Here is a 12567-nt window from a genome sequence, read left to right as displayed (position 1 = left end):
GTCAATTATTTTTACGCAATAAACAGAAATAGGTCACAATGATTACATTACTTGTTATTAAAAAATCCATTGCGCTGTGATAAGACTGTATATCAAAGCTTCAGTAACATTTCTGAATTTTCCGAGCTGTTTTTTACAACTTTGCATTGACGCGGTAATACATCTTGCAATTAGCAATTGCATTGTCGTAGCCAGTTTTTTCAGAGTCTTTCTACCTAAGCCGATAAGTATTATTTTAAATTATTTGCAAGGGAAACGGAACGTATGTACAGCACGCATGTGAATTATAAAAATAAATTACTCGCAATTACGATTCGTTTCCACTCCGATAGATAATAACGCACCTCCATCGCTCATTTCCTTAAAAAACATGCAAACAAAGTACGAACAACTTTCATTTTGCTTAGAATACGTAATGCATAATTACAATCGTTTCAATAAGAAGATATGTGGAAAAGAGATGCATGTCTGCATGTCGTCGGCGAGAAATTGCGTTGTCGAAGAGGCAAGATTGTAAAAAACTGACGCGCTACGCTGTTCGCCTTTTTTCCCGTTACTTTACAATACTTTTTGTTACTTAACGATCGAAATAAACGTTATCGGTCTGTTTAATGGAATCATAGGACGTCCATACAAATAATGAGTTCTGGCTCCATTTATCATTACACTACGCGACGTATAATAACGATTTAATCCATATTCACCCGAGTGGGGACGCATCGCGTGGGGACGCACTTGGGGAGAAACTCAGGACGATGCACTCTCTCAGTCTCTTCTCAAACTGGCGTTGTGGATGTGCCGATTTTTCACTTCCTCACGTTTCAAAGACTGTTAGCAAATGACAGTCACGAGTACAGTCAGCCCGGCGCTGAAAATCGGCCTTCAATTTCTCGGCTTGTGGCCGGATATGTTGCATTCTACTGTTCATTGGCTGAGTTTTGTGCTAAGCATCCTGATCATACAGTACTTCCAGTATCTGTATATATTAAATCATTGCGAAGTCAGTGAGCTCTTGAATCTCGTTGACAGTCTGACCGTAACTCTAGATTACAGCTTGACTATTCTTAAATTAAGTAGTCTGTGGGTACATCGTCGGTAAGATATCGTATTACAATACAATTTTACAATTGCTGTGTTCGAAAAACAAGATTTCTCAATTTCTTTTTTAACGCACATTGTTGATCCAAATTTTTTTATAATCGGAAATTAATATCGTCTAAATCTTACCTTGAACTTACGTGCATACAAAATTAATGATCTTACAAAAGGAAGTGCAATGTTTCTATCTTAACATCTGACGGATTAAAACGACACATTACAGAGTTTTTCATCAAATTCTGACAGCTATGGATAACGATTGGCGCGAGTGCATCAATATCGATCAGCATTTGTGTGTTATGCAAACCAAAGCTAATATATCGCACCTTTTTTCCAATGCTATGTTGAGCTTTCATGCAATCGCTACGATACTTTACTTCTTAGGAGACTATGTCGTTCGTTTGGTTTTTCTAACTGAAGATAACAATGAGACTTTACGACGGTTTCCTTTAAAGGCACAATTACCCTCTGAAACTCAACAATCACCGTTGTTTGAGTTTCTATTTCTGATATTATTTTTACATGTGATGTTGCATGCAGGCGTGGTGGCTACTGTAAACGGGCTGATTTTTACTTTGGTAATTCTTATATTTTATATTACAATTCTCATATTTTATTCTTTTTATATTTATACTTTTCATTAAATTTTGTAACAAGATGATTTGTCAGGCAAGATCATAACTATGAATGTTATCGCATTACAATTTTATTTCAAATAACTTGCAGAATTTGGTAGAATAAGCGTACCAATAAGTTTATATGTAAGAAATTTTGAAATATGGATATTAATGTCAGTATTAAAATGTTATAGTGGAGTTAATATATAATTCATATATATTATAATTAAATACACTATATAAGAATATTACGTTATACGTATTGTGTCGTCGAACTTAAAACACATATCTTATAGAAAAAAATCTTTTTATTATTAATAATTGCAGGCAATAATTTTTAAAGAAATTTAAGTTTATTTTAGGTGCTTCATATAGGTGGACAAATCGATATAATATGTCAAGAATTCAGAAGTATCTCTGAAAGTACTATTCTTCATAAATCTTCTATAAATTCATTTGAAATGCTGATCGAGAGACACAACAAAGTTATTTCATTCTCCAAGAAAATAGAAGACCTCTTCTCCTTTATTACGTTAATGCAAGTGTTTTGGAATACATTAGTTCTTTGCAGCATAGGATTTGTTTTCATAATTGTAAGTACTATAATATATAAACGATGACTGATATTTGTATATATCATTTATTTTTCTTTTTGTCATTATTAAACTAGTTTATTCATAATGAAACCGGTACTTTCGCATTAGTAAAAACTGTTTTTGCTTACTTTGGTATATTGATTGAAGCTTTTGTCTTTTGTTTTGCCGGAGAATATCTTAGTCATAAGGTAAGTATTTAAAAGTGGTTAATCATAAATATACAATTTATTAAATAGAATATAATTACACACATACTGCATACCACATACTACAGAATGATGAAACTTACAATAAAACATAACACAATTTTTGATAAAAATATTGTTTTTTTAATATCTGGCAATACATAAAATATTATTTAAATAAACAATTGTTTAAATAAAAATTAAATAAAAAATGTTCCATTTTTAAAGAAATTTTTTATAAATATGTAGTAATATTTTTAAATATAATGTTAACAGTAATAAAACATTTCTAAAATAGTAACTTTGTAATCAACTAATGATTGATAAAGGATTGTTATTACAAGTAGAAGACATTTTCGATTCTAAAAATAAAAGTAGAATAGAATGAATAAAGAATTTATGATTTCCTTCTTTTACTACTATTTTTTAACTATTCTTTTTTAATTTATAGTATAATTCATAGTTATAGTTTATTCTTCTTTATTTTATAGTTTTAATATTACAAGATTTTTCTAATGTAATACTATAATACTAAATAATATTTTCAAATAAGTTAAACAGATGAAAATAAATATCAAAAAAACATGTATTTAACGTTATTTGCATGATCTTTAGGGTAAATTAATTGCCAATGCAACATACGAAATGCTGTGGTATAATTTGTCGTCAAATCAGAGTAAGATGATAATAATCATAATATTAAGATCTCAAAAGCGATTGGCGATTACGGCAGGAAAAATGATGGATATGTCATTTGAAACTTTTACAAGTGTAATTTTTCAAACTTTTGTATTCTTAACTATTAAAGAATAATTTTACTTTATTAACTTATTATTTTGTTTAATAAAATATACAGTTAATTTTGAAATCTGCCGCGACACGTATCCTTTATATACAAATATAAGATATAAATCAAACTTTAATTTTAACTTTTATTTTTTTAGATTATGAAGGCATCAGCATCATATCTATCCGTCTTGAATGCTATGTACTGATGATAAAAGCCTCTGCTAAAATCATAGTGTAATTAACACAAGCCGATAAGGGTCATATCAACAATTAACAAAGAATTAAGTTATATTAAGATTAAAATTGTTCAATTTTTTTTTACTTTATACATTAAAATACAAGTTATGAACACAAATTCAAATTACATTTAATATAAATGCAAGTAATTTTATATTTTTTCTGCATTATTAGTTATTGTATAGTTTTATTCAAAAAAGACATATAAACTGTGGAGTACGACGACCGTTTAGAGCATTGAATTTTGATTAGAGAGAAAATAAATAGAAATTTACTTATACTGTTAGTATAGCTACATGACGTTGTAACTACACATTAATATCTCTGAGACTGCAAATTTTTTATTATTGAAACTTACTCTCCGAGCAAATGTTGTACAATAACATTTCCTGAATCATTAAAAGAAATTACTCATCATTATACTATTCGACCCTAGCGCGAGAGTTTTGTTATTCTCCCCTTATTTCATTTTTTTAAAGACCAGAGGTTGAATCGCACGACCAACAATTTAATTCCGTTCGCTTAGAATACCTAACGTATAATTAACATCGTACTGTCGTGCGTATAATGGTTTTAGCGACTGGTACGATATGCAATGGATATTTACTTTTTGTCGATGAAATTATCGTCAAAGAGGCAATGTTGCAAAAAAATAGCAGATGCGCACAAAACTTTTTTCTTCGCGAATTTATCTGTACAATGTCTTTGTTACTTCATATAGTCGAAGTACATATTATCTACCTCCAATAGATTGTTAATAAAATTGTAGGGTATTTGTAAAAAATAATGAGTTATGTCTCAACTTATCAGTATACTACGCAACGTGTAATAGCGATTGATTCATATTCACCCGAGTGGGGATGCATATTCAACCGTGTGGGGATGAACTTGGAGAGTACACGCTGAGTTGCTCTCCACACTGGCGTGCGAGTTGTGCCGATACTGATCTTTATTTCCTTACGTTTCGTAAAAACTATTAGCGAACGATGACCATGGGTACTGTGAGCCCAGCGCTAAAATTCGGTCTAAAATGTCTCGGCATGTGGCCGGATGTGTCATATTCTATTATTTATTGGCTGAGTTTTATGTCGAGCATGTTGATTATGCAGTACTTCCAGTATTTGTACATATTTGAGCACTTGAATATCAGTGAGCTGTCAAATCTTGTTGACTGTTTGACTGTGACTCTTGATTATAGTTTGACATGTTTTAAATTGACTAGTCTGTGGATAAATCGACGGTAAGATATGACAGTAATATTGAATAATAGTACAATTTTGTTAAATTATATTCAAGAAAACAAAGTTCTACGTCGGTTTCTTAACATACATTTTTTTATCCAATTTTTTTTATTCGAAGTTATATAATATCGTTTAAATCAAACATTGATGCGTATAGTATCGATGGTCCTTCAAAAGTCAGTGAATGTTATTATCAAAAACATTTAAGAAAGTAAAATAACGTATTGCAGAGTTCTTCATGAAATTCTTGCTGTTATGGATAATGACTGGCGCGAGTGCATCAATATCGATAAGCATTTATATATGCTGACGATTAAAGCGAACATAGCACACTTTATCTCTAACACTATATTGAGCTCTACTGCGATCATCGGCGTATTTTACCTCTTAGGCGAATACGTATTTCGTTTCATATTTCTAACCGAGGATTATAATGAAACCTTAAGGCAGCTTCCTATAAGAATACAATTTCCCTTTGAAACTCAACAATCGCCTACGTTTGAAATTCTTGTTGTAGTATTATGTTTACATGTAATGTTACATGTATGCACAGTCGCTACTCTAAATGGATTGATTTTTACTTTGGTAATTTATATTTCATATGAATTTGCCTGTATTTTTATTTTCTTTTCTACTAAAATTTTAGTACTGGAGCGAATTATGACACAAAAGTTATAACAATAAATTTTATTATATCGAATTCTTTTAAAAATTAATTTATTGAATTTTGTTATGTATGAGCTACTCCACTTACGTATAAGAAATTTTGAAGTACAATTCCAGTATTGAAAACATTTTAAAGTAAATTTTATTTATGTAAAATGTTACAATATTAAAAGTGTAAAAATATATTGCGATTATATCTTTATGTTCAAAACACATTCTTTACAGCAATGATACTTCTTTCATGCTATGACTGTTATTTTTGCAAATATTTAAGTATATATTTTAGGTGCTACACGCAAGCGGACAAATTGATATAATATGTCAAGAGTTTAAAGATATTTCCAAAAATCTACTTTATGGATCTTCCGTACCTTCATTTGGAATGCTGATAGAGAGACACAACAAAATCATTTCATTTTCCGAAAACATCGAAGAGCTTCTCTCCTTTATTGCATTGATGCAAGTTATTTGGAATACTTTAGTTATTTGTTGTTTAGGATTTGTCATCATAATTGTAAGTATTGTAATACCTAAACGATGGTTAACATCTTATTTATCATTTACTTTTATTTCTCTGGTCATGAACTAGTCTATTCATAATGAAACTGGTGTTTTCATGGTAATGAAAACCGCTTGTGCTTACTTTGCTATAATGGCTGAGGCCTTTGTGATTTGCTTTGCCGGAGAATATCTTAGCCTCAAGGTGAATATTTAGAAGTCTTTAATCATAAATAATAAATATTTTTTAACGTAATATAATTTTACTGCCTTCGCATTAATTTAGAGCAAGAAATTAACTTTGAACTGGACTAGGTGTTTCTTAGAGATTTTTGAATGTTGAAAATGATGTTAGCACGTCAAATTCTCAAGATAATTGAGATTTAACATAAAAAAAAATGGCTTTTTTTGTTTCGATATGTGATATTTTTTTGTAAAGAAGGTTGTAAATAACGTTATTTTGAAGTTCCCATCGGAAATTATTAATGTATTGTTCATCTATAAAATGCGTTTTTAAAATTATATTTTTTGGACATTAAATCTTATTGAACTTGGAAACCTGACGTGCTACAAAGCAATTTGGCTTGCAGTTTTATTTTCAGCATCTAAAAATCTATAAGAAACACGTAATTCGGTTTAAAGTAATTAAAAAACATTTTTTTGTAAACTAGTGTAATAAAAATATACAATATTATTTTCTTTTAAATGTATTTTAATGTGTTGTAATACATGAAATATATTATTTAAGGTAATAAAATTTATAAATAACGATATCCTTTATTTTACGGAAATATTTATTTAAATATATTGTATTGTATTTTTATATATATGTAATATATCTCTTTTAAAAAAGGTAACTAAAAGCTTGATATGTTTTATTCATTTTTTTTCAAGTACTTAAAATATTCAATTAATTTTTAAAAATAAAAGTAGAAAAAGATTGAATGATGAAATTTTAATATTGTTATAACAATCGTTTTGTAATAACGTAATAATGGTAGAAAAATCTTTTTGTGTCAAATAAATTAAATAATCAATCGTGGATATAAGAAAAGCTAAGGCATTTGATTTTATTTGCATTATGTTTCAGAGCAAATTAATTTCCTATGCAACATATGAAACGTTATGGTACGATATGCCAGCAAATACGGGTAAAATTATAATGTTCATAATAATGAGATCTCAGAGGCGATTGACAATCACGGCAGGGAAAATGATGGATATGTCATTTGAAACTTTTACGAGTGTAATCTTTCAAATTTTTTGGGCACTTTATTAAAAAACAATTTGTTTTGCTTATCATTAATTTTGGAACTTTGAGACATATTTTCTTTATACATGGACGTAATTTATACATCATATTTATTTTCTTAATTTCTATTATTTTTAGATCATGAAGACGACAGCATCTTATATATCCGTTTTGAATGCTCTATACTGATAGCAACAAAAATCGATATTTTTTTTTAAATTAAAACATAATTAATATAAGACAATAAGTTAAAAAATATTGACAATGAATTAAGGATTTATTTGTTATTAACAAAATTAACTACTGTTTATTTACTGTTAGTTAATAAATAACATGTATTAAAACTGCATTTAGTACAAGCAATTAATGTAATTCCAAGTAATTATTTGTCTTTCGTATATTATTATTATTATTATTATTATTTCTATACACATACTTGAAAAAAGTATATATCTCCATCTATATATATTTTTGGATATTGTCTTTTCGTCAGAGGATTGTATATTCGATTTGTGTAAGCATATTTTATTATGTGTATTTGTAATTAATTGTTTATAATGTCTGCAATTTTTACTTTTCCTTGGAAATTTTTTTTCAAGTAAACCTTTATACATAACAAAACAACGACTATTTAGGGCATTGAAACTTTGTTAGGAAGACATTCATACTTATGTATTATGTTTCATATTTGTGTATTATGTTGCATGTAGTTATAACTATATGTTCGTAATATTGCTAATTGAAAATCGTAGTCGCTGACGTATTTTCAATATTGAAACTTACTCTCTAAGCGAACGTGGCACAATAACATTTCCTGAATCATTGAAAGAAATTACTCATCATTATACGATTCGACCCTAGCCCGAGAGTTTTGTTATTCTCCCCTTATTTTATTTTTTCAAAGACCAGAGGTTGAATCGCACGACCAACAATTTAATTCCGTTCGCTTAGAATACCTAACGTATAATTACCATCGTACTATCGTGCGTGTAATGATTTTGACGAATGGTATGATGCGCGATGGACATTTGTTTTTTATTGAGAAATTACTGCCAAAGAGACAAGGTTGCAAGAAAAAACAGATGCGTATAAAACTTTTTTCTTCGCAAATTTATCTGTATAATGTCTTTGTTACTTTATGGTCGGAGTACACATTATCTACCTTCGATAGATTGTTAATAAAATTGTAGAACATTTATACAAATAATGAGATGTGTCTCGACATGTTATTAGACTACGCAACGTATAATAGCGATTGATCCATATTCACCCGAGTGGGGACGTATCGTGTGGGGATGAACTTGAAGAAACGGACAGTGCGCTCTCAGTTCCTTTTCAAACCAACGGATGTGCTGATATTGATCTTTACTTCCTTACATTTAAAAAATTATTGACAAATGATAGTTACGAGTACTGTCAGTCCGGCGTTGAAAATTGGTCTAAAATTTCTTGGCATGTGGCCGGATGTGTCATATTCTACTCTTTATTGGCTGAGTTTTATGTCGAGTATGTTGATTATACAGTACTTCCAGTATGTGTACATATTTGAACACTTAAACATTAGTGAGCTGTCAAATCTTGTTGACGGTTTGCCTGTGACTCTTGATTATAGTTTGACATTTCTTAAACTGACGAGTTTGTGGATACATCGTCGGTAAGATATAATATTAATATGTCGCGTAACATTATGCGTAACAATTTTGCTAAATTATAATGTTTAAGAAATAAAATTTTTCTTGAATTTCCTATATTACACTTTTTATTCGATTTTGTTAAATCTGAAAATTCATAATACTATCTAAATCTTAATTTAAACATTGATGTATAATATCGATATGGTTCCTCAAAAGTCAATGTAATATTTTTATCTAAAACGTTTAACAAAATAAAATGATATATTGCAGTGTTCTTCATCAAATTCTTACTACTATGGATAACGATTGGCGTGAATGCATCAATATTGCTCAGTATTTGAATATGATGACAATCAAAGCGAATATATCACATTTTATCTCTAACGCTTTAATAGGCTTCACTGCGATGGCTGGCGCATTTTACGTTTTAGGCGAATACGCAATTCGTTTTGTATTTCTAACCGAAAATCGTAATAACACTTTAAGGCAGCTTCCTGTAAAGATACAATTCCCCTTTGAAACTCAACAATCGCCAATGTTTGAATTTCTTGCTGTAACATTATTTTTACATTGGATGTTACATATTTGCATGGTCGCTATTTTAAATGGGTTGATCTTTACTTTGGTAATTCATATTTTATATAAATTTGTCTGTATTTTTATTTATTTTTAATATATTATTATTTATTTATTAATTTATATTTATATTATAATTATTAATTTATATATGGATATATGAATTGATAATACATAATTATAACAATGACTACTGCTGTATCTAAATTTCTTTTGTATAAATTATTTGTCGAATATTATTACATATGAACAACTCTATTTTCATATCAAAAATTTTATAGTAAAATGTCAGTGTTAAAAACATTTTAAAGTAATTTTTATTATAATGTATTATGTAAATTGTAAAAATATGATGCGACGCTTTTATCATATCTTAAATACTTGAAACATCTCCTTTATAATAATGATTTTTCTTACATGCAAAGACTGTGATTTTTGCAAAAATTTAAGTATATTTTAGGTGCTACACGTAAGTGGACAAATTGATATAGTATGTCAAGAGTTCAAAAATATTTCCAAGAATATTCTTCTTCATGGATCTTCCGTATCTTTATTTGGAATGCTGATCGAGAGGCACAACAAAATCATTTCGTTTTCTGCAAACATCGAGAAGCTAATCTCCTTTATGGCATTGATGCAAGTTGTTTGGAATACTTTAGTTATTTGTTGTCTAGGATTTATTATCATAGTTGTAAGTATTGTAATACATAAATGATGATTGATATTGTATACATATATTACTTATTTTTATTGTTATTATCGAACTAGTCTATCCATAATGAAAACAGTATTGAAAACCTGATTTTCGTATTAGTAAAAACCGTTTTTGCTTACTTTGTCATAATGATTGAAGCCTTTGTCATTTGCTTTGCTGGAGAATATCTTAGCTTTAAGGTGAGTATTTAGAAGTCATTAATCTCGTGATGCATAATTTTTTAACGCAACATAATTGTGCTGTCTTAATGATATAGAAGTGTAAGATTGTTTCCTAATGTATTTTCGAAAGTGTTTTAATGTGTTACAATACGTGAAATAAATATTGTAAAATAAATAAATATCGATTAAAAAATATAATTTTTACTTATTCAAAGATATTTCTTATTTTGCAAAACTTATTTCTTATTTATAAATAATATTTTGTAGTATCTTTATATATAATGGTGATATATCTCTCATAATAAAAATAACTAAAATTTCAATATGTTTTATTTATCACACAATAAACTGTTCGTTACAATTAAAAGACTTTTTATAAATTGAACATAAATATAAAAAATATTGCAAAAAGAATTTTTAATATTGTTATATTTTTGTCATATTTTTGTAATGTCGATGATGATATTAGAAAATTTTTTTTCTGTAAAGTAAAGTAAATTAAATAAATAAATTGGATATAGAAAAAGACAATGCACTTAAATATTAATATCTTATTTGCGTTATTTTTTAGAGCAGATTAATTGCAAATGCAACATATGAAACTTTTTGGTATGATATGCCATCAAATACGGGTAAAATTATAATGTTTGTAATAATGAGATCTCAGAAGAAACTAACCATTACGGCAGGAAAAATGATGGATATGTCATTTGAAACTTTCACAAGTGTAATCTTTTAAATTTTTTAGACATTTATCTTATTAAGAAACAATTTTATTTTACTTATCTTTAATTTCTTTCTTCTTTATATATAAACATATTTAATAAGTTAAATTTAATTTCTTAATTTTTATGTTTTTAGATCATGAAGGCATCAGCGTCTTATATATCCGTTTTGAATGCTATGTACCATTGATACCAACAAGAGCTCGTTATCTTATAAAATAATAATATAATTGATATGAGCTAATAGGTTAAAAAATATTAACAATAAATTCAAAATTTAATTGTTATTATCAACCATTTATTACCATTTATTAATTGTAATTTAATAAATTACTTAAATTAAAGATGATTTTCATATATAAACAATTAACGTAATTGAAAATAATATTCAATTGAATATTTGTTTTATATTATATAATAATTTTGTTTTCATTTAAAAAGGTATATGTATCTGCGTCACATATTTTTGGGCATAATTTCTTAATCAGACACTCGCAATATTCGATTTGTAAAAGCATATTTCGTAGTGTGTATCTATAATTAATTATTTAAAATGTCTGCAATTTAAAACGTTTACTTTTGAAATTTTTTTTTCTAAGCGAGTCTTCAATGTAATTATATTATGGATACACAATTGTAGAGTGTGACGACTATTTAGGACATTGACTCTTTATTAAAAGGTTGTTCAACTATTTGTATGAGCGTATTACGTTGTTATAATTACATGCAACGTTCGTAATATTGCCAACTGGAAATCGGAGTCGTTGGCGCATTTTTAATATTTGAACTTACCTCTAAGCGAACGTGTCTAAGCGAACAATAACATTTCCTGAATCATTAAAAGAAATTACTCGCCATTATACGATTCGGTCCCAGTACAAGTTTTGTTAAACTTTCCTTACTTATTTTTTTTTTTTTAAGAAAAGCGAGGTTGAACGTTGCACAACTAACAATTTATTCCGTTCGCTTAGAACACGTAACGTATAATTACCATCGTACTGTCGTGCGTATAATGATTTTCACGACTGGTATGATACGCAATGGACATTTTTTTGTCGATAAAATTATTGTTAGAGACAAAGTTATAAGAAAGAACAGATGCGCATTGAACTTTTTTTCTTCATAAATTTATCTGTACAATGTCTTTGTTACCTTACAGTCGGAGTACACATTATCTATCTTCGATAGATTGTTAATAAAATTGTAGAATATTTATACAAATAATGAGATCTGTCTCGACATGTCATTATACTTTGTAACGTATAATAGCGATTGATCTATATCCACCCGAGTGGGAACGTACCGTGTGGGGATGAACTTGAAGAAACGGACAAGTGCACTCTCAGTTCCTTCTCAAACTAACGGATGTGCTGATATTGATCTTTACTTACAGTTCAAAAACTGTTGCAAATGATTATCACGAGTACTGTCAGTCCGGCGCTAGAAAATTGGTCTAAAATTCCTCGGTATTTGGCCGGATATGTCATATTCTACATTTTATTGGCTAAGTTTTATGTCGAGCATGTTGATTGTACAGTGCTTTCAGTATTCGTTCGTAATTGATCACTTTAATATGA

At 28.5% G+C, this 12567-nt stretch overlaps 3 protein-coding genes across 3 annotated transcripts; all 3 read left to right on the top strand.

The window, feature by feature from the left end:
- Positions 1 to 2086: 2086 nt before the first annotated feature.
- Positions 2087 to 3491, top strand: LOC105453996 (odorant receptor 13a-like). The gene is made up of 4 exons (XM_011696305.1): positions 2087 to 2308; positions 2386 to 2499; positions 3112 to 3267; positions 3441 to 3491. Exons 1-4 carry the CDS (start codon positions 2177 to 2179, stop codon positions 3489 to 3491), a joined length of 453 nt encoding a protein of 150 aa, XP_011694607.1. The 5' UTR covers positions 2087 to 2176.
- Positions 3492 to 5122: 1631 nt separating this feature from the next.
- Positions 5123 to 7368, top strand: LOC105453995 (odorant receptor 22c-like). Its single transcript, XM_011696304.1, has 5 exons — positions 5123 to 5348; positions 5716 to 5943; positions 6019 to 6132; positions 7018 to 7173; positions 7318 to 7368. Exons 1-5 carry the CDS (start codon positions 5298 to 5300, stop codon positions 7366 to 7368), a joined length of 600 nt encoding a protein of 199 aa, XP_011694606.1. The 5' UTR covers positions 5123 to 5297.
- Positions 7369 to 9885: 2517 nt separating this feature from the next.
- Positions 9886 to 11180, top strand: LOC105454042 (odorant receptor 22c-like). Its single transcript, XM_011696369.1, has 4 exons — positions 9886 to 10080; positions 10158 to 10283; positions 10837 to 10992; positions 11127 to 11180. Exons 1-4 carry the CDS (start codon positions 9949 to 9951, stop codon positions 11178 to 11180), a joined length of 468 nt encoding a protein of 155 aa, XP_011694671.1. The 5' UTR covers positions 9886 to 9948.
- The last annotated feature ends 1387 nt before the right edge of the window (positions 11181 to 12567 follow it).

This window comes from Wasmannia auropunctata, unplaced genomic scaffold (genome assembly GCF_000956235.1).
Source record: "Wasmannia auropunctata unplaced genomic scaffold, wasmannia.A_1.0 LD335989.1, whole genome shotgun sequence".
Lineage (NCBI taxonomy): Eukaryota > Metazoa > Arthropoda > Insecta > Hymenoptera > Formicidae > Wasmannia > Wasmannia auropunctata.
This window is presented reverse-complemented; position numbering and strand designations above follow the sequence as displayed.